The 23,241-nt window shown below is 41.3% G+C and overlaps 1 protein-coding gene across 1 annotated transcript in view; it reads left to right on the top strand.

Annotated features, from left to right (window-relative positions):
• The first annotated feature begins 820 nt into the window (after positions 1–820).
• LOC115205195 (large neutral amino acids transporter small subunit 3-like) overlaps positions 821–23,241 on the top strand; it is a 29,551-nt gene continuing 7,130 nt past the window's right edge. The window contains exons 1-5 of the mRNA XM_029770920.1: positions 821–1,205; positions 8,487–8,642; positions 8,790–8,988; positions 12,287–12,342; positions 12,454–12,530. Of these exons, the coding sequence (XP_029626780.1) occupies positions 8,489–8,642; positions 8,790–8,988; positions 12,287–12,342; positions 12,454–12,530 (486 nt within the window). The 5' untranslated portion in view covers positions 821–1,205; positions 8,487–8,488. The remainder of the gene's footprint in view (positions 1,206–8,486; positions 8,643–8,789; positions 8,989–12,286; positions 12,343–12,453; positions 12,531–23,241) is intronic.

Here is a 23,241-nt window from a genome sequence, read left to right as displayed (position 1 = left end):
TAAGTTGTCGTTGAACGTCTGGGGGTGATGCACTTTCAAATGAGTATTTAGGTTAGTGGTATTGAAAGATTTCACTTTCTCCCCTCCTTGGGAAATAATAGCAGCTCAAACATTGCATATGGCCTTTTTGTTATCTTCCTTTGAAACTTCAAAATAGATCCACACAGCAGACATTGTGGCTAGGTTAGGAATGCTGTGTTGCATGTGTAGCGCTATATTTTTCATTGCGTCATTACGTCCTCTACCTATGTTATATAGGTATGCATGTCAGCTTTGACATCGGTTTTGCACATCGGCGTTAAACTAGACATTGGGCCGATGCCGATCTTGGCATTATTAGCTAATATCGGACGATTCGGACGATAAGCACATTTTTTATACATTTTTTTAACACTATATTTTTTGGTTAATGGGTTGTAAGTTAGCATTTCACGGTATTCGGTGCATGTGACAAATACAATTTGATTTGGTTTGAACTTGTGATCAGACCAAGCTCAGTTCATAGACTAAAAGTTTCAGATATAGTTGTTGCAATACCATTTCTGGCCTACAGGCGTCACCCATGTCTCAGGGACTGGTGCCCATACCCTGTGCTCTGAAGGATAGGGGGCCCATTTAATTGAGAGGGTACCCAAAGAAAATGTTGGCACTGGCAGAGGGCACAGATAGAGAACGTGCATTTATAGGGTTTCTGTCCTGTATATATGAAACGTAATGTCACCAATTCTAATAGGTATAATGGAGGAAAAGGGAGTTTATCTTCTTTTCATGTTTTTATGTGAAAAGGTGAAAATCTTCTTCCTCACTCTCACGTTTTTATCGTTGTCACTTTCCAGGAGGCTACAGGTAGCCTACACTCCAGGTCATCCGCACTGGCTGAGAAAGCCACGACAAAGACAAAGGAGCGCAAATAGGCTACCCATAGTGGGGAGTGGGCGGATTACTAGGAAGTCAAATTACAATGAGTGAAGTCAAATTCGGAGAGAAAGAGTACACGGAAAAAAAACGTTTACATTATGCCGTGTCAGTGAAGACTCGTAAGAAGACGGTGTAGTTTTAATATAAGAGACCAGTGTTTTGTTTTAGGGGGGGAAGAAAAGAAATAGAAGAACGTGACATTTGAAAAATAGTTTTCTACAGCTAGAAACTTTCTCTCAACGTTCTGTCAACAGACTGTGGTTTCTTTTTTGAGAAAGACAACTGAAGTAAGTATTTTTTTTATTGGAAACTTAAACATATTTTAGTTGACTCTATATGTAAAAGCGACCGTAAACGCGACAATAAAAGCTAGCATATTGTGCCGAAATGCCACAAGCACCGGCCTCACTTCTCACACACGTGGCACGAGACTTCTAACTTTAGCTATTTCATTACGTTACATTTTGGTTTAGCTGAAGCGTCCAAATTGCGTTTTAGCAATTTCTTCCAGACGTAGATAGCTATATGTGCTTGTTAATTCGTTATTAAAATGACAAAAGTCGATTTGTTATGTTATGATATTTGCTTGTTATCTTTGGATGACAATAATGCCTATTAATTATGCCTACTTAGCTAGCTAGCTTGTTAGCTGAGGTAACGTTACTAACCGAGCTACTTTAGTCCACCTTTGGCAAACCGGTCAATGTGAATATTTTGGCATTGAAACTAGCTGGCAAACTACAGCTAGCTAATGTGATGGAGATGTGTAAATATAAACTTGGTTATTGAGCCACACATTTGAACGAATATATATATATTAGTACCAGTCAAGTTTGGACACACCTACTCATTCAATGTTTTTTTTCTTTATTTTGTACTATTTTATGCATTGTAGAATAGTAGTGAAGATATCAAAACTATGAAATAACACATGGAATCATGTAGTAACCAAATATATATTTATTTATTTATTTAGATCCATCAAAGTAGCCACCCTTTGCCTTGATGACAGCTTTAGACATTCTTGGCATTCTCTCAACCAGCATCATGAAGAATGCTTTTCCAACAGCCTTGAAAGAGTTATCACATATGCTGAACACTTGTTGGCTGCGTTTCCTTCACTTTGCGGTCCAACTCATCCCAAACCATCTCAATTGGGTTGAGGTCTGGTGATTGTGGAGGCCAGGTCATCTGATGCAGGTCCATCACTCTCCTTCTTGGTCAAATAGCCCTTACACAGCCTGGAGGTGTGTTTTGGGTCATTGTCCTGTTGAAAAACAAATGATAGTCCCACTAAATGCAAACCAGATGGGATGGCGTATCGCTGCAGAATGTGGTAGCCATGCTGGTTAAGTGTGCCTTGAAATCTAATCACTGACGGTGTCACCAGCAAAAGCATCATCACACCTCCTCTATGCTTCACGGTGGGAACTACACATGCCAAAATTGTTCACCTACTCTGCGTCTCACAAAGACACAGCGGTTGGAACCAAAAATCTCAAATTTGGACTCATCAGAACAAAGGACAGATTTCCACTGGTCTAATCTACATTGCATGTGCTTTTTGGCCCAAGCAAGTCTCTTCTTATTGGTGTCATTTAGTAGTGATTTCTTTGTAGCAATTTGACCATGAAGACCTGAATCACACAGTCTCCTCTGAACAGTTGTTGACATGTGTCTGTTACTTGAACTCTGTGAAGCATTTATTTGGGCTGCAATCTGAGATGCAGTTAACTCTAATGAACTTATCCTCTGCAGCAGAGGTAACTCTGGGTCTTCCTTTCCTGTAGCGGTCCTCATGAGAGCCAGCTTCATCATAGTGCTTAAAGGTTTTTGCGGCTGCACTTGAAGAAACTTTCAAAGTTCTTAAAATTTTCCGCATTGTCTTAAAGTAATGATAGACTGTCATTTCTCTCTACTTATTTGAGCTGTTCTTGCCATAATATGGACTTGGTCTTTTACCAAATAGGGCAATCTTCTGTATACCACCCCTACCTTGTCACAACACAACTGATTGGCTCAAACGCATTAAGAAGGAAAGAAATCGTACAAATTAACTTTTTTAACAAGGCACACCTGTTAATTGAAATGCATTCCAGGTGACTATCTCATGAAGCTGGTTGAGAGAATGCCAAGAGTGTGCAAAGCTGTCAAGGCAAAGGGTGGCTACTTTGAAGAATCTCAAATATAAAATATATTTTGATTTGTTTAACACCTATTTGTTAAACAAATCAAAGTTTATTTGTCACGTGTGCCGAATACAACAGGTGTAGTAGACCTTACAGTGAAATGCTTACTTACAGGCTTTAACCAACAGTGCAAAAAAGGTATTAGGTGAACAATAGGTAAGTAAAGAAATAAAAACAACAGTAAAAAGACAGTGAAAAATAATAGTAGCGAGGCTATATACAAGCACCAGTAAGTCGGGCTGATTGAGGTAGTATGTACATGTAGATATGGTTAAAGTGACTATGCATATATGATGAACAGAGAGTAGCAGTAGCGTAAAAGAGGGGTTGGGGGGGCACTCAATGCAAATAGTCCGGGTAGCCATTTGATTACCTGTTCAGGAGTGTTATGGCTTGGGGGTAAAAACTGTTGAAGCCTTTTTGTCCTACACTTGGCACTCCGGTACCGCTTGCCATGCGGTAGTAGAGAGAACAGTCTATGACTGGGGTGGCTGGGGTCTTTGACAATTTTTAGAGCCTTCCTCTGACACTGCCTGGTGTAGAGGTCCTGGATGGCAGGCAGGGCTACCCTCTATAGTGCCTTGCGGTCGGAGGCCGAGCAATTGCCGTACCAGGCAGTGATGCAACCAGTCAGGATGCTCTCGATGTTGCAGCTGTAGAACCTTTTGAGGATCTCAGGACCCATGCCACATTTTTTTAGTTTCCTGAGGGTGAATAGACTTTGTCGTGCTCTCTTCACGACTGTCTTGGTGTGTTTGGACCGTTCTAGTTTGTTGGTGATGTGGACACCAAGGAACTTGAAGCTCTCAACCTGCTCCACTACAGCCCGTCGATGAGAATGGGGGCGTGCTCGGTCCTCCTTTTCCTGTTGTCCACAATCATCTCCTTAGTCTTGGTTACGTTGAGGGATAGGTTGTTATTCTGGCACCACCCGGCCAGGTCTCTGACCACCTCCCTATAGGCTGTCTCATCATTGTCGGTAATCAGGTCTACCACTGTTGTGTCGTCTGCAAACTTAATGATGGTGTTGGAGTCGTGTCTGGCCATGCAGTCGTGGGTGAACAGAGAGTACAGGAATAAATGTGTTATTTCATGTGTTATTTCATAGTTTTGATGTCTTCACTATTATTCTACAATGTAGAAAATAGTACAAATAAAAACCATTGAATGAGTAGGTATTAGAGGTCGACCGATTATGATTTTTCAACGCTGATACCGATTATTGGAGGACCAAAAAAGGCTGATACCGATTAATCAGCCGATTTTTATTTTATTATTATTATTATTATTTTTTTATGTTATTTTTTTAAATTAGTAAATATTTTTGTTACTTTTAAAAAAATAATTATAATTATTTTTATTTTATTTTTAAAAAATGTATATATTTTTGGGGATAATTTTTTTGGTAATAATGACAATTACAACAATACTGAATGAACACTTATTTTAACTTATTTTAACTTTTAACTCTAATACATAAGTAAAATCAATTTAGCCTCAAATAAATAATGAAACATGTTCAATTTGGTTTAAATAATGCAAAACAAAGTGTTGAAGAAGAAAGTAAAAGTACAATATGTGCCATGTAAGAAAGCTAACGTTTAAGTGCCTTGCTCAGAACATGGGAACATATGAAAGCTGGTGGTTCCTTTCAACATGAGTCTTCAATATTGCCAGGTAAGAAGTTTTAGGTTGTAGTTATTATAGGACTATTTCTCTCTATACGATTTGTATTTCATATACCTTTGACTATTGGATGTTTTTATAGGCACTTTAGTATTGCCAGTGTAACAGTATAGCTTCCGTCCCTCTCCTCGCTCCTACCTGGGCTCGAACCAGGAACACATCGACAACAGCCACCCTCGAAGCAGCGTTACCCATGTAGCGCAAGGGGAACAACTACTCCAAGTCTCAGTGAGTGATGTTTGAAACGCTATTAGCACGCACCCGCTAACTAGCTAGCCATTTCACATCGGTTACACCAGCCTAATCTTGGGAGTTGACAGGCTTGAAGTCATAAACAGCGCAATGCATTGTGAAGAGCTGCTGGGAAAACACACGAAAGTGCTGTTGGAATGAATGCTTACGAGCCTGCTTGTGCCTACCACCGCTCAGTCAGACTGCTCTATCAAATCATAGACTTAATTATAATATAATAAACACACAGAAATACGAGCCTTAGGTCATTAATATGGTCGAATCCGGAAACTATCATCTCGAAAACAAAACGTTTTTTCTTTCAGTGAAATACGGAACCGGTCCGTATTTTATCTAACGGGTGGCATCCCTAAGTCTAAATATTCCTGTTACATTGCACAACCTTCAATGGTATGTCATAATTACGTAAAATTATGGCAAATTAGTTCGCAACGAGCCAGGCAATGAACGCAAGAGCAGTGACACAATTTCATGTTAGCAGGCAATATTAACTAATATGCAGGTTTAAAAATATATACTTGTGTTTTGATCTTAAAGAAAGGCATTGATGTTTATGGTTAGGTACATTGGTGCAACGACAGTGCTTTTTTGCAAATGCGCTTGTTAAATCATCACCCGTTTGTCGAAGTAGGCTGTGATTCGATGAGAAATTAACAGGCACCGCATTGATTATATGCAACGCAGGACACGTTAGATAAACTAGTAATATCATCAACCATGAGTAGTTAACTAGTGATTATGTTAAGATTGATAGTTTTTTTATAAGATAAGTTTAATGCTAGCTAGCAACTTACCTTGGCTTCTTGCTGCCCTCGAGTAACAGGTAGTCAACCTGCCATGCAGGCTCCTCGTGGAGTGCAATGTAAGGCAGGTGGTTAGAGCGTTGGACTAGTAACCAGAAGGTTGCAAAAACAATCCCCGAATCCCCCATGACCAAGGCAGTTAATCCCCGTTCCTAGGCCGTCATTGAAAATAAGAATGTGTTCTTAATCTGACTTGCCTAGTTAAATAAAGGTGTAATTATTATAATTTTTTTAAATCGGAAAATCGGTGGCCAAAAATACCGATTACCGATTGTTATGAACTTGAAATCGGCCCTAATTAATCGGCCATTCCGATTAATCGGTCGACCTCTAGTAGGCATGTCCAAACCTTTGACTGGTAGTATGTGTGTAATATATATAGCAAGAATGAACTTCACTTCCTTCCTAACATAGCAAAGACTCAAGAAGACCCACTACCACCCCACAGAGTTGGTAACCAGAGACAAGTTTGAGGTTAGGCCCGTAGAGAGACAGCTGTGAGCTAGTCACTGACCACGCACTATTGGCGGGTTTGCGCTTTTTAGACACCGTTGGGAACAGAAGTCCCGTGCTGTGTGTCGTTTATTGAATGAGAACTTGAAAGTAAATTGTTTTCCCTGACGTCTTGTCCTGTTGTCCAGCCCATGAGGTTGGTAAACCCCACTGGTCAAGGTCAGATTCAGAATGATCCCTTGGGGAGAGAGAGAGAGTGGAGAGAATTAGTTTTAAAAACAGTGTAATAATAACCATGTCAACCAAGTATTTTTAATAGGCTTCCACACATTTTCAAACCTCTAACCTACACACAGCCTTATCCATAGCTGAGTAAATATCAAGTAGAAGTTTGTTACAGCATGATGCATCATTCAGCTGTATCCTAGCTTGGTTAGAGGTGTACAGTAGTCTGCGATACAGGCAGTGCAGGAAATAATGTGGGTTTGTGGTCTGCTCTTCCTCCAACGTACACAAAGCATTACACACTTCACTGTGATATGATAGGGGTTGACAGGTGTTTGTTAACTGTAAATTACCTTGTTTCTTTGTGCTTCTACTTGTTTGCAAGCCTCTGTAGTGTGCATTCACCTCAGCTCCCAGGACTGTGCTAATGGGCGAGTCGTTCAGTTGGTCGTTCAGTTGGACGTTAAACCTATCTTTCCGTCAAGTGTTGGCTTCAGTCTCTCGCTCTGCCAGAGATTTGTTGAATGGTGAATGTTGAGTCATTGAAAAACAAATACAAGGGGATGGAATTTAGATGTTATATTTTTGAGTAGTACACCAAAAAGAACATGTCCACATTTCCTACACTGGTACAGTCACCCTTCTACTCTCCCCTCTTTATTACAAACAACTAATTACCCACTCAATGCCAAGGGGAAGGAAGGAGTGATAACAGCACAAGTAGGGGGGAAAAGGCAGGAAATCTTGTGAAGTGAGAGAACCCACAAATGCTGACGCTCCAGACACTCAACTAGTCTAAAGAAGGCCAGTTTTATTGCTTCTTTAATCAGCACAACCATTTTCAGCTGTGCTAACATAATTGCGAAAGGGTTTTCTCGTGATCAATTAGCCTTTTAAAATTATAAACTTGGATTAGCTAACACAACGTGCCATTGGAACACAGCAGTGATGGTTGCTGATAATGGGCCTCTATACGCCTATGTAGATATTCCATTTTAATTTTTTTATTTGCCTTTTCCAGCTACAATAGTCATTTAAAAACATTAACAATGTCTATGTCTTATCAATTTGATATTTTAATGGACAAAAATGTTTTGCTTTTCTTTCAAAAACAAGGACATTTCTAAGTGACCCTGAACTTTTGAACGGTAGTGTACGTTGCTAAGTGCCTGTGAAGATGTTACTCATTGTTGAGAGGGTAAAGAGAGTCGTGTGTGATTGTGTGTCCAGCATGGGGTGTCAGTTACAAGAGAAATCGCCCTCTTCAGATACTTTCTTGGGACAAAGGATTGAGCTGTACTATGCTTAATCACATTACACACAGTCTCACACACACACACACACATTCTCTATCTCCCCCTGACACACACCACCCATTTTTTTTCTTCTCACAGCCATCTCTCAATAAAACACATGCTCTGGGTCTGTCCTTAAGACACACATGCACAGTTTTGTATCGCTATCCTTGTGGGGACCAAATCATTGAATCCCATCCAAAATACTATTTTCCCTAACCCTAAATCTAACCCTTAACCATAACCCTAAAACTATACCTATCCCTAAACTTAATTCTTACCCTAATTGTAAACCAAACCATTAAGCCTAAAATAGCATTTTGCCTCGTGGGGACCGGCAAAATGGCCCTACTTGCCAAATTTTCCTTGTTTTACTGTCCTTGTGAGGACTTCTGGTACCCACAAGGATAGTTAAACAAAAACACACGCACACACTGGACTCCCTCATAAAGTATGTTGAATGGGTTTCCTGTTCACATCTGTCCAACCCCCACTTAGGCAAACTCAAGACCACTGACACAGACGCCCCCCTCTCACTGACTGGATCCTAGCCAGTGTCCACTTGTCAAAGTGACATACTGGCCTATAGCTGGAAATGTGTAGTCAAATACTGTACTGTTGGCTGTAACATCTACATGAATTACTCTCTCTCTCTCTCTGAGCAGCAATGGCGCCCTCTCTTCTCCAGGCCTATAGGAGGCGCTGGTGGATGGCTATGACGGCGGTGTTGGAGAACCTTCTGTGTTCTGCCGTGCTGCTGGGATGGGGCTCACTCCTCCTCATGCTGAAGGGCGAGGGCTTCTACTCACACCTCTGCTCAGGTAGAACACACACACACACAGAGGAGGAAGACAGTTTCACGCTGTCTCTCATACACACACTATTCCTCAGCATACATTATCAGCATACATTATATGTTATCAAGGATGAGGGGTAACCTCTCCCACTCCCCCCTTTCTCTCCCATAGAGAACGACACGAATGCCCACGTGCTGGCGCTGGGCAACAAGTCCTCCTGGGAGAGTGGTATCTGGGTGAGCTGTGTGGACCAGGAGGAGATGCTCAACCTGGGCTTCACCATCGGCTCCTTCCTCCTCAGCGCTGCCACTCTGCCCCTGGGCATCCTCATGGACAAGTACGGCCCGCGTCCGCTACGCCTCCTCGGCAGGTAATAATACAACATTAACTAGTGGTGGGCACCAATAGTGATAATTCGGTATGATTTCGATATTGTTTGATATGGATATGAGCAAGGTATATCTTGATTTCAATGGCTGGCACTTTTATAATAGGGCGAAATCGTCCCCAATTACAGTTCCTAGAGCTTCCACTAGATGTCAACAGTCTTTAGAAAGAGTTTCAGGCTGGTTTTTTGAAAAAATGAGGGAGAAGTTGTAGTTTTTCTAAGTGGCTCCCATTTTGGCTGTAGTGTTTCCAAGTGGATGGCCGAGAGTTCTTTTTGTTTATCTCCGGTAAAGACAATAACGATTCTCCGTCTTAAATTTGATAGTTTATTTGCGTATTAGGGTACTTAAGGTTTGATTTATAAACGTTGATTGACGTGTTTGGATAAGTTTATTGGTAACGTTTGGGATTCATTTTGTATGCATTTTGAAGGAGGGAAACCGAGTGGATTATTGACTGAAGCGTGCCAGCTAAACTGAGTTTTTATGGATATAAAGAAGGACTTTATCGAACAAAAGGACCATTTGTAATGTAACTGGGACCTTTTGGAGTGCCAACAGAAGATCTTCAAAGGTAAGGCATATATTATATCGCTATTTCTGACTTTCGTGTCGATTCTCCCTGGTTGAAAATGATTTGTTATGCATTTGTGTGCTGAGCGCTGTCCTCAGATAATCGCATGATTTGCTTTCGCCATAAAGCCTTTTTGAAATCTGACACGGCGGCTGGATTAACAACAAGTTAAGCTTTATTTTGATGTATTGCACTTGTGATTTCATGAAAGTTAAATAATGATCCGCAAGAAGTTAACCAAACTATTGACCCCGGTCACCTTGCCTTTTTTATAAGCAGCATCTCTCTCTTTCAGTTTTCCTACAAGGCTGCTATCAATCCACGGTTTTTGATTCTGGTTCATTTTGAAAGATACTATTGGTATCATGTCATCTCTGCATTTTTTTATAAATCCTGTGACTGAGTCTGCGTATTCAGTGACATTATCTCCAGAGGCAACTCGGAACATATTCCAGTCCTCGTGATCAAAACAGTCTTGGAGCGTGAATTCTGATTGGTTGGCCCAGCGCTGTACAGACTTGATTACCGGAACTTCCATCTTGAGTCTTTGTTTGTAGTCGGGGAGAAGCAAGATGGAGTCATGGTTGGATTTTCCAAAAGTAGGACTGAAGAGGGCCTTATACCTGTGTCGAAAATTCATGTAGCAGTGGTAAAGAGTAGAATTTTCGGAAGCACGGTTCTCAAATTACTTTTGTTAAAGTCCCCCGCCACAATGAACGCTGCCTTCAGGAATGCGGTTTCCATTTTGTTCAGGGTCCAATGAAGATCTTTGAGAGACTTTTTGGTGTCAGTTTGGGGCGGGATGTACACAGCCATGGCGACAATCCCGGTGAACTCTCTCGGCAGATAAAAGGGACAACATTTTATAATCAAGTATTCCAAGTTGCGGAAGCAGAAACTAGCAAGGTCCTGTACATTTCCCCCGTCGCACCATGTGTTATTGGTCATAAAGCAGAGCCCACCAACCTTGCTCTTGCTAGAGAGAGCCTGCTTCCTATCTGCTTGAAAAACTGTAAAACCCGCTGGTTGTATATAATCCGTCTAGATGCCAGAGGAAAGCCAAATCTCAGAGAAACAGAGTATGTTAGCGGATCTGATGTCCCTCTGGAAGGAGATCCTCACTCTGAGTTCGTCAAGTTTGTTCAATGGACAATCAGAACTTTGCAAAGTCCACAGAGTTGCAATGTAAGATGGTCTTCACACTTACTAGACTTTTCTCAGAAATACCCTCTGCTACACATGTACTTGTCACGCCTGCCCCCCCGCTCCCCTCGAGTGCCAGGCTGCCCTTCATTACGCACACCTGTCACCATCATTACACGCATCAGCGCTCATTGGACTCAGCTGGACTCCTTCACGTTGTTGATTGCCCCTCTATCTGTCTGTTCCTCAGTGTTGTTACCCGTGTCAGCATTATTGTCGGAATGTCGTTTTGTTCCCCCCATTCAGACACTTTTCTTGTTTTGTTTGTTTTCCATTAAATGTTCACTCTCTGTACTTGCTTTTCGTCTCCAGCGTCGGTCCTTACAATACCAATGTAAACTTGCGAACCTGTCATGCCTCGACCGCTGCCTCAGGAAGTAGCGCACGACACTTGCCCGCGAGTTGCCTCCCTCTACACCTTTAGAAAAAAGCATTCTAAAAAGGATACTCGGCTGTACCCATAGGAGAACCCTTTTTGGTTCCAGATAGAACCGTATTGGGTTCCATGTAGAACCTTTCCCACAGAGTTTTTCCGGCAATTGTAGTAACATTCTGAAATGATTGCCCAAGCTTTAAATCTCGTGTTTGTTGAATTTTTTTTCTTGGCTGAGATCCAGGCAAGAAGCAGCTCCCTAGGGAATTATCAAACTTTTCAGTGAAACGTCAGCATTCAGCTACAGCCAGCATGTTTGTGAGGATGCAGGAATGTTTTTGTATGCTAGTTAACGTTACCTAGCTGTGTAGACTAAATTATAATATGAATGACACTGTATGATAACGTTACAGTACTTTTATATTTGAGTAGGAGGGGTAAACATTCATTATTGATATGCCAACGTTACTTGGTCATGAAGCATGTTTGTTCGCTAGCTCGCAGGAGTTAGCTGTGTATTGTCAGCTAATTTAATGTGTATGGACAAGAAAATAAACCCTTCTAATTGTCTGCAAATGCTTGTGGATTGTTGCATTAATCACGAGAGTAATATGGTTTGGTTGCATTATTCAATATTGTAATATGTTTCAGAAGAAAAGTTGCTCGGATCGTTAAATAGTTTGTGCTAGTGGCTACTGAAATATTTACGGGCAGTTTGAGCTGAGGAGTGAGAATGTTGCGTTGCCAACCACAATGAAAGGTAAGGCAAGGATGTGATGTGAAAAGTAGAAATCTATTTTGCCACTCCGTTCCTCAGACTCTCCTTCATCTCTCGTAGTGGGAATAGGGCCTTATTCATTCTGTGTGTTTCTTTGTGACTGTGTGTGTGTGACAGACGAAAGAGGTGTGTGTGAACTCTGTAATGACTGATAGTGGGTGTAGGAGAACACCGGCCTCGTTGGAATCTCTTCCGGGGGACAAAGTAGGAGATGGAGAGCAAATAGAGAGATTTGACTAATAAACCTCATCTCTCTCCTTGGCTTGAAATGGACCATTATTTGTTAATAAATGTATAATAATGTATTCCATATTTTAGATATCCATCTAAAAATGAAACTTTCTTTTTCTGCAGTTTTTGTTTTGGTCTTTCCTGTGCCATAATGTCAATGTCAGCGTACGATCCTCGACGTAAGTGACAGACATCCCCAACAACACAAAATACACAGTCACTTGCTGATACCTGTAGACGACACACCTAGTTATTTTTAAACAATGCTTTTTGCTGCTCTCTCTTATCAGGGCTCTCTGCTCTGATCTTTCTGGCCCTCTCCTTCAACGGATTCGGTGGCATTTGCTTGACCTTCACCTCCCTCACGGTGAGACAGACACACACACACACACACACACACACACAGAAAGGAACAATATTTCACTGCAACACTGTTCTCTACACTGATCAAACAAGACAGGCTGAAACCCCGCCCCCTGTCACTTAACATACAGACAGTTCCTCCACGCTGTGCCTGTTTCTCTCAGAATGCACTCAACAGATTCTTTCAAAACAGAAAACGAAACTGCTTTCCACATTTGCTTCTAAATATGAATCCACATATTTTTTTCTATTATAATATTAGTTTGTGTATCTTGCTCTTTTGCAAAATGCGAGTTAGTCTACGGAAGCTAGCATGTGCCTAATGCTAATTGCTTACTAGCTAGCTGCCCTTTAGCTAGGGCAAAGCAAACGTTAGCTCTAACACAGGTTGCTACCTGTGGTGGTGTATATCAGCATGTTTGTGCAATGGCGTGTTCTGAATCATATAGCCTATTCTAAAATCTTTGTCTAAATGTAACATTTATGCATCTATTCAAATGCTATTAGGGTCCTCTGAGAAACACTGACCAGCACTTTGGCTCTTACTGTCATAACACCTACCTGGATTTTCTGTGGTTATGCCAAAGAACACCAACCATAGAATAATCATTCTATTAGATGTTTTTCCCATATTGCACTAACAACCTGATGACCCGACCTTCATGCAAACATTTGGTGGCAAAGAAAGGAAAAAGGATATCTTCTTCAGATGTGCATCAGAAGTAGGATTCATATAGGCCCAATGTAGGCTACATCTAAATCAATAAAAAATCTGATGCTCCTACACTTTGTGGTGCTCCTAACTTTTTTAAAGTTAGGAGCATCAGTGCTACCAATAGACCATTTTAATTTATACAACTGGTGGGTGTAATCCTGAATGCTGATTGGTTAAAACCATATTCCAGCCAGTGTCTATTCCACAAGTTACCACCGGCTAAATCTATGCCATTAAAATGCCTATTTACTCTGTTCCATCTGACTGCTCAATCCACTGTCTCATCAGCCCAGCCAGGCACTTTATACATTTGATCTCCACTATAAAAAGCATCTAGACATTTAGACTAACATTTAGTTTTCAACAGCAGAGATTTGTATAAACCTTAATGTCTGTATCTCTGACATTTGCAACATTGTTTCAATATTCAAATTGGATCTCCAGCTGTCCCATTGTAATGAACGTGTCGGGATGAGACCGACAGGCAGCGTGTCTGTCAGTTCGAATTCATGAATCAGCTGGCATAATTTGTATGGATATATACAAAGTAATGTCAATTGAAAAAAAGGTACAACGAAACGAAGTGCAGCTAGTTTGCAATCTTTCCAGCTTCAATTTGACGTGATTGTGTTAGCTGTGTTGTCTAGCTCATCTTGTCTAACATTTTCTATGCCAGGCAAAATCACGCCTCATTAGCTCATTGTTATGGATGTATCCAAATAAATGTCACTAGAAAACAGCTTATGCAAATGCAGCTACTTTGCTGTTATTCTGGCTGCACTGACGTAACAGTAAGTTAGCCGTAGTTGGCTAGCTAGCAAGCAAGGGATAAGAACGTTACCAGGCAGTATGGCAATGGAACATTTAGAACCAACAACTGAGTCGCATCCATAGAAGCAGAACAAAAAGACTGAACGACTGGGTCGCGTCTCTAGCAACCGAACCAATAGAACGAATGACCAGCCGGCTTGGGTAGCAACCCTAGATTTGTGTCAGGGCTATATCTTGGTGAAGGATGTAATAATATGAATAAATTAGTCAAAATAACGTTTTTAATGAAAATGTCAATCATTATTTGAATATGTTGGTAGCCCGTTGTATTAAAGTGATAATGCCCTCAAAGCCGATGTTTGGAGGATATATTGGCACTGTTAACAACAGCCGTGCCTATATATATCTCGTCCAAACACTGGTTTCTCCGGCATTATCACTTAATTAGAGCCCTGGTTGTAGGGCCCTATAAAATCAGTTTTATCTTTAGCTAAATTCTATTTTAGTATTTTTCTTATTTTCCTTGTTTCTTTAATGTTTTACTCAAAATCACACTTTTAAAATAGAACATCCCATTTTTGTGATTTTATTTTAAGTCCACAACAATGCTTAAACCACATCGGGAGATCCCTTTCGAGGTCTGGAAACAATAAAAAAAAAAAAATGGGGGGGGGGGGGTGTAATTACCCTTTTTTAATTCAATTTTGCACTGTTTGGCTAGCTGTGTTTTTTTTATGTGCTGTACAATAGACAGTGTTGGCTACATATAATGGTAGAGTTTGCACAATTGCCCTGCGATACAAACAATCATAATTCTGCCAGGTAGGGGACTTTGCAGTCAACATTTAATTGGGAAGGTTTTTGGGAAAGACTTAATTCAAATAGCGCATAATGCCTGAATTCCGCATCGCAAAGATTCAACCAAGACTTACATTTTAATCGTTTAGCAGACACTCTTATCCGGAGTGACTTATAGTTAGTGCATTCATCTTAAGATAGCTAGGTGGGACAACCACATACAGTGCCTTCAGAAAGTATTCACATTTTGTTGTTACAGCCTGAATTCAAAATGGATTAAATATATATTTTTGTAATTTTTCTACACACAATACACCATAATAACAAAGTGAAAACATGTTTTTAGAAATGTTTGCAAATGTACATAGGTATTCACACCCCTTTGCTATGACACTTCAAATTGAGCTCAGGTCTATCCAATTTCCTCTGCTCGTCCTTGAGATGTCGCTACAACTTGATTAGAGTCCACATGTGGCCAATTCAATTGTTTGGACATGATTTAGAAAGAAACACACCTGTCTATATAAGGGCCCAAAGTTGACAGTGCATGTCAGGGCAGAAACTATACCATGAAGTCCAAGGAACTGTCCGTAATCTCCGAGATACATGCCTCATCACAATTCTATCTAGGGAATATATCAGAAATGTAACAAAACCGAACAAAAATATAAAAGCAACATGTAAAGTGTTGGTCCTCATTTTTAATTAGCTGAAACAAAAGATCCCAGAAATGTTCCATATGCACAAAAAGCTTATTTCTCTAAAATGTTTACATCCCGGTTAGTGAGCATTTCTCCTTTGCCAAGATAATCTATCCACCTGGACAAGTGCAGCATATCAAGAAGCTGATTAAATAACATGATCATTACACAAGTGCACCTTGTGCTGGGGACAAAAAAAGGCCACTCTAAAATGTGCAGTTTTGTCACACAACACAATGCCACAGCTGTCTAAAGTTTTGAGGGAGTGTGCAATTAGCATGCTGACTGCAGGAATGTCCCACAGAGCTGTTGCCAGAGAATTTAATTTCTCTATCATAAGCTGCCTCCAACGTCCCTTTAGAGAATTTGGCAGTACATCCAACCGGCCTCTCAACCACAGACCACGTGTAACCACGCCAGCCCAGGACTTCCACATCCGGCTTCTTCACTTGCAGGATTGGGGGGAGTATTTCTGTCTGTAGAAAAAAAAAAACTTTTGTCGGGCCTGGCTCTCCTGTGGGTGGACCTGGCTCCCAAGTGGGTGGGCCTATGCCCTCCCAGGCCCACCCCTGGCTGCGCCCCTGCCCAGTCATGTGAAATCCATAGATTAGGGCCTAATGAATTTATTTCAATTAACTTATTTCCTTCCATGAAGTGTAACACAGTAAAATCTTTGAAATTGTTGCATGTTGCATTTATATTTTTGTTCAGTATATTTGGCCTGAATGCAAAACCAGGCACAACTCATTACTTGTCTAACACCATCCCTACCGTGAAGCATGGTGTTGACAGCATCATGCTATGGGGAGGCTTTTCATTGGCGGAGACTGGTAAGGATAGAGGGAACAATAAATGGAGCCATATACAGGCAAATCCTTGATGAGAACCCGCTTCAGAGTGCAAATGACCTTAGACTGGGTGGCAAAGATTAACAGGACAATGACCCCAAGCATACAGCCATAGCAATGCTGGAATGGCTTCAGAACAAGAATGTGAAAGTCTGAGTGGCCCAGCCAAAGTCCAGACTTGAATCCCATTGAAAATCTGTGAAAAGACTTGAAGATTGCTGTTCACCGCCACCCCCCATCTAACTTAACAGAGCTTGAGAAAATCTGCAAGGAAGAATGGGAGAAAATCCCCAAATCCAGATGTGCAAAGCTGATCCAGACATACCCAAGAAGGTGCTTCTACAAAGTATTTACTCACATTCTATTCATTTGCTAAAATGTCTAAACATGTTTTCACTTTGTCATTATCGGGTATTGTGTGTAGATGCGTGAGAAGTCTATTTAATCTATTTTGAATTCAGTTGGTCACAACAAAATGTGGAATAAGTCCGGGGGTATGAAGGCACTATCTCAGTCATAGTAAGAACGATTTACCTCAATGTAGCTATCAGCAAAGTCAGATCTAGTAGGGTTTTTTATTTATCATTATACAAACTAACAGTTTCTGGAATTTTGTGTTTTTTTCCCCATCAATTATATAGCATTATTACAAACAAAAAAAATCACTGGCCTAACTGGGCAACTGATGGATAATTGACTGACCCGGAAGGTTAACAAAACCTCCGCAGGCCCGCAGCAGCCCTGTATGTTGAGCCAAGCAGTATTTTCAAATAACTAGGTTAAATGCATGGGAGTTTATTTGAGTCAGTGTATTTGGGTATTTTGAAACGCATTGAAATATTCAACTACTTGTCTTTTCAAATAAAAGATATCTGAATACTTGGAATGTATGTGAAAGTAATTGAGATATTTAAAATAGTATTTGAACCCAGGTCTGACCCATATCACTGAAAAAACTATAGGTTTTGGCCTGTTTGTATGATGTGCCAACAAGGTGTTTTTGCAGCACAAATGAAAGACAATTACCCAGTATTGATTGTTGAGTAATATGGTGGTGGTCAGCGTCATAGAACTGAGAAGACAGAGAGTGTTGTGTCTGGAAGCTATTTGTTTGTGTGTGTGATGTGGCGTATGCACGTCATATGATATGGGGCACCTTGTCTGTGTTTGTCTTGGGCAACCAGTGTGCTATTATTACCCTACTGAAGGGCTCTGTTACCGTATGTTAGTCAGGTGTTGTTTAGTCCGTATCTTAGTCAGGTGTTTAGCCTTTTTCCGTATGGAAATTGTCCCACTTGTGCCTCCCACCAATCATAAGCCCTGACTTGTCACACATCCGCCTCTGCTCCGCCCATCCACCTCTACCCAAAACACACAAGGGCGCCCTGCCTCCCTCCCTCTCGTCTCAGAGCGTTTTTTTCATTGTCACACATATACACCATTCTTGCTAGACATTGACATTCACTCTTCTCCATTTGTCCCTTTCTGACCCCTCTCTATGATGTCTCTGTTTTTCCAAGCGGTTCTATATGTGACAGAGATTAATATCTGAGCCATAGAAAGAGAATCTAATAGCAACAACTAAGATGGTTTGCTAATATGACTAGGATTGTGTCTTTAGGTTCTGGACAACGAAAGAAAGATATGAAAACCAATAGAGCAGTAGAAAATGATGGTTAATGGCATGAGGAAGTCTTTATAAAATAATATTTTCCTCCATGTTTCTATGGTTGTATTTTGGCTAGGCTACTCTAAAGCAAGGTAAGACATGCCTCGTTATTTAAAGTAAAGTAAAACGATCAGGTTTCAAACGATTACACTGCCTCAAGCTCACATTACAAAGTGGTGGGTGGTGCGCTGATAGCCTGCCTACTGTTGGCTATAGCCTATGCACTGGAATGGGAGTCACGCTTTAGTTACGAGTTGAGATTGAGAAATACAAATAGTAGCTATTTTTAGTCATGGCCATCAAAACAGTTTTTAACTTGTGATTTCCAATTTAAGAATTTATTTGTTGTGTAATGACTGGGCTAACAAAAGCACTTTTCACTCCAGTACCAGCTTTTTTTCCCCCAACTGGGCTCTGTATGCTGTGCGCATGTGATAAATAAGATGCTTGACAACTAACGAAAATACACATGCGCCTATTTTAATTCCACTAAAGGTATGCAAATTAGACCACTGAATCATGACCGGTCAAATGCATTTTCGGCTGCTAACCGATTAACGGTTAACATCCCTAGTTAAAGGGGTTATATTGAGTTAAGGTTGTGTTTAGGATTGGCTGGTGGACAATTGGCATTTCATGCTATGTATAAGAGTAGGGCCAGGACTTTACCAGGAAAACACTAGACTATAACTAGGGCCTAGAGTTGTTTCTGGTCAGGAACACCTCCTGGCCAATTTTAAGCGGTCTGAGGCTTTCCTGAGACTGAGCCGGCAGGTGATTGCTGCTCAGCTGTTCCGTTTTAAGATCTCCTATGGCAACCGCTACATTCCTCCCAAGCCCTTCCCCACTGTGTCTTGAGAGAGACAAACCGACAGATGTGGACCTGAGAAAGAGAGGGCAGATGAGACAGAGAGGGGTTTGAAAACAGGATCTCCAGAGTATTTCCTGGTCAGGTTATATGGTCAGGAAACCCTCCTGGGCCTACAGAAAGGGGTGTAAGACAGAGAGCGGAAGAGAGTACTATCAGCTGTTGAAAGAAAAATCCCAAACTGAAAAACAATTAAAATCATAGTGCAGTTATCACAAAACATTATTTTGCTTGTTATAGGCTATAAAGGCCTAGGAAAAGAGGCGAACTTTAGGCTACTTTGGTACATTTCCGAGGCATGCGAAACAGATTATCAAGACACATGCTCACCACGGTTTTTTTTGCCTCCTCTCCCTCGCGCTGGCTCGCTTGGGGCTTATTCATTACGTCGATTCTGTTGCAAAACATTTCTTAAATGGAAGCAAACGGCACCAAACCGGGAGGGACATAACTGAATTTGTCCAGTAGAAACTCTCAAATCTTGGCACTCAGAAATGGGAGTCAACACCTGGAGTCGACGTGCAAGGAGTCGAGGAATCAATTTAGAGTTGACTCTGCACCACAACATCATCGTTGTTGACAGTTGGAAACGCAAGCAACAGCAGCAAAGTCCTGTATGGCAATACTTTGAGAAGTTAAATGAGAAAGAAATGCAAACTTTGCAAGGTGAAATTGAGGTACATGTATGGCCCTATAAAATCCATAAATTTGCCTGGAAAACCACACGTTTTAATAGAAAAACAACAACATTGGATGTTCTAAGTCCACAACAATGCTTAAACCACATCAGGAGACCACTTTTGAGGTCAAAAATCGAGAGAGAAAAATCAATTGTGCACATGTGCACCAGCCAGAGACCTTTGTTTGGTTGGTTAGCAGTGTTTCTGTTTCATGCAATAGCAGAGTTTGCAAAACAAATGGCAACTGGATTGGTGCAAATAATGTCATTCAGCCGGGTAGGCATAGGCTACTTTGTAGTTCACCTTTAATTGAGAAGGTTTTGGGGAAACCTTTTCCATCTACCAGCAGGTGTTTTATCATTAGCATTATTGCTAACGGCTACACTGAGTGTAGACTAGACCTACATACGCACCGCACACAACACACACAATGGCCGAGATGCTTGTAAATTTGGATAGCCACCCATGCTTTGAGTCATGTTGGTGCTAGCAAGATAAAAAACAGGCTAGGTGGTGCCTAGGTATCAACAGCCAATCCAGTAGGAGCTGGAAACTTTAGTGAGCTTTGATTGGTCAATAGCAATGAGTTGTCAGAGTATTTGCATAAAGTTCAGCTTTCCCCAACTTTCACGTCCCTCTCTCATTCTCCACATCGCCCAACGGTCCCTGCCCACTTAGCTTCCTTCATTTGAAAATGAATATGCTTCCGTTGTTTTATCGTCCCCAACGTGCTATGGATCTCTTGTGAAAGACGGGCGTTCCTGTGCCATTTCAAAAAGTTGCAGGAAAATATGTCTTATGATTTAACTTGGGAAAATTAATACATTTTCTAATTAAGTTCAATACATTTTTTTATATTGTTGAATTCCGTTTTAATGTCAGGGATTCCGTGATTCTGGCTAGAATAACTTTTATAGGACCCTAGTATATGGTAGTACAGGTGCAATGCTTAACCATCTGAAAGGGATGCACGGTGAGACCCAAACCTTTGCTGGCAGCAGCGCAGCTGCATTGTGAATTCACATGGAATGTTATGGATTTTTCTTCACGTTTGAATGGAAAACCGATGCAAAAATGGCTGTTTAAACGTTAAGAAAGATTGAAGAGGCCAACCGCTGTATATTCTCTTTCTTTGGGGACCCTAACATCAACTCAACTACACGTTTTGTCTCGCTCACACTCGTTTTTCCCTGTCTGTTTCTCTCAGACACATTTACACCCATATTCTCTTTACACAGATGTGTTTTTATTTATATAGATATATCTATCTATCCTGGAATGCATTTTCAAATCCATGTCAAATTTCCAGTAATTCACATGTACCTGACAGACTGTATGGTCTGTCAGTAAACCAGCTACACTATACAGTGCATTCGGAAAGTATTCAGACCCCTTCCCATTTCCACATTTTATTACGTTACAGCCTTATTCTAAAATTGATTAAATTAATTTCTTAATTTGTAGTTAAAAGTTGTAGAAACTTCAAGGATGATCAATGGAAACAGGATGGACCTGAGCTCAATTTCCAGTCTCATAGCAAAGGGATACTTATACTGAATACTTATGTACATGTCATGTGCACACAAAAAAAATACACTTTTTGCTTTGTCATTATGGGATATTGTGTGTAGATTAGAGGGGGGTAAAGCAACCTTTCCAACAAGTCAGTTCCTTTCTAACAAGTCAGTTCATCAAATTTCTGCCCTGCTAGAGCTGCCCCAGGTCAACTGTAAGTGCTGTTATTGTGAAGTGGAAACATCTAGGAACAACAGCAGCTCAGCCGGGAAGTGGTAGGCCACAGAATCTCACAGAATGAGAACTCTGTGTGCAGAAGCGTGCAGCGTGTAGAAATCGTCTGTCCGAGATTGCAATACTGACACAAACTGCTTCTGGAAGTAACGTCAGCACAACAACTGCTTGTCGGGAGCTTCATGAAATGAGTTTCCATTGCCAAGCAACCGTACACAAGCCTACGCGTCGGCTGGAGTGGTGTAAAGCTCGCTAGCCATTGGACTCTGGAGCAGTGGAAACTTCTCTGGAGTGATGAATCACGCTTCACCATCTGGCAGTCCGATGGACGAATCTGGGTTTGGCAGATGCCTGGAGATCCCTACCTGCCCTAATGCATAGTGCCAACTGTATAGTTTAGTGGAGGAGGAATAATGGTCTGTGGCTTTTTCATGGTTCGGGCTAGCCCCTTCATTCCAGTGAAGGGAAGTCTTAACTCTACAGCATAGAATGACATTCTAGACGATTCTGTGCTTCCAACTTTGTGGCAACAGTTTGGGGAAGGCCCTTTCCTGTTGACAATTTCCCTGTGCACAAAGCGAGGTCCATACAGAAATGATTTGTCGATCGGTGTGGAAGAACTTGACTGGTCTGCACAGAGCCCTGATCTCAACCTATCGAACACCTTTGGGATGAATTTGAACGCCGGCTGAATGGAAGCAAGTCCCTGCAGCAATGTTCCAACATCTAGTGAAAAGTCTTCCCAGTAGAGTGGAGGCTGTTATTGCAGCAATGGGGGGGTCCAACTCCATATTAATGCCCATGATTTTGGAATGAGATGTTCGTCGAGCAGGTGTCCACATACTTTTGGTCATGTGGTGTCGGTCATTCCTGTCTGCTAAACACACGTGTTTCCACTGACCCTGGCTATCTAAACAGGGATGTCGTGCTTGAAGGATATGTGTTAAATGTGTGCTCTATGGGCTCCTGTCAGAGAACCAGTGGGAATATCTCCTCCTGCACACACACACACACACCACACAAACAGACAGGTGCTGGGACACTCTGTCTCACTGTGCTGTACAGTTAGTCAACAGGCAAACGTTAAGACTGGCATTTAACATGGCTAGAATAACTTTACTTTGACGTTTGTAAGAGATACTAACTTTCATCTGTGTTTTTAGCACATGGCCCATGGCATTCACAAAATCTGCCAAAGATCATCCTGGTATATCTGTACTTTTACACGTTGTCTGCAACGCCAGGATGGGAAATATTTGCCTTCTTGGAATCCATCAATGAGGACGGGTGTTTCAGGTGTCTTACTAGTCCGGTGTCATGTCGGAACACGGCCAGGAACAGCTTGTTGTTGTGCCAGACCTGACTCCTCTGACCTGACCCTAGGGAGACCTCTAGGCTCCAGCAACACACCAACCTGGTGACAAAAAGATCACAACTTCCCCTCGCTCACGCCGTCACGTTTCACTTTCAGTCGGCACGAGTACTACTGCTCTTGGGAAGAAAATATTGTGTACAAATATTTCCCTAAACTCCCAGAGATTCAGTTATGCAAATAACTTCAATGGCATCTTGACTTGTTGAAACTAACGTTAAGTTTGTGCTGCAAGATGGCTCTGTAGTCTGCTCTTACAAGTAATAATGACTATCATAGTGATCAATTTGGGATGAGATCCTGAACATGAAGAAATTATCAACTTTTTTTTAATCGAAGGACGTTGACACTGCACGTCAGTGTTGCTGTTATTCGTTTATGAATAGTTGATGTATGGTTGCTAATAGACAAAGTCTGTGCTGAGAATGGCCTAGCTCATGAACAGTACTCTTATTGAATGGCATTGGGTCTAAAACAATTTTTAATTATGCTTCCATCCTTCTGTGTCTATGACATGTCTATTATTAACTTTATTAAATGATAG

Source organism: Salmo trutta, chromosome 13 (genome assembly GCF_901001165.1).
Source record: "Salmo trutta chromosome 13, fSalTru1.1, whole genome shotgun sequence".
Lineage (NCBI taxonomy): Eukaryota > Metazoa > Chordata > Actinopteri > Salmoniformes > Salmonidae > Salmo > Salmo trutta.
Note: the sequence above shows the minus strand (reverse complement) of the source record. Positions and strands in the feature narration are given on the sequence as shown.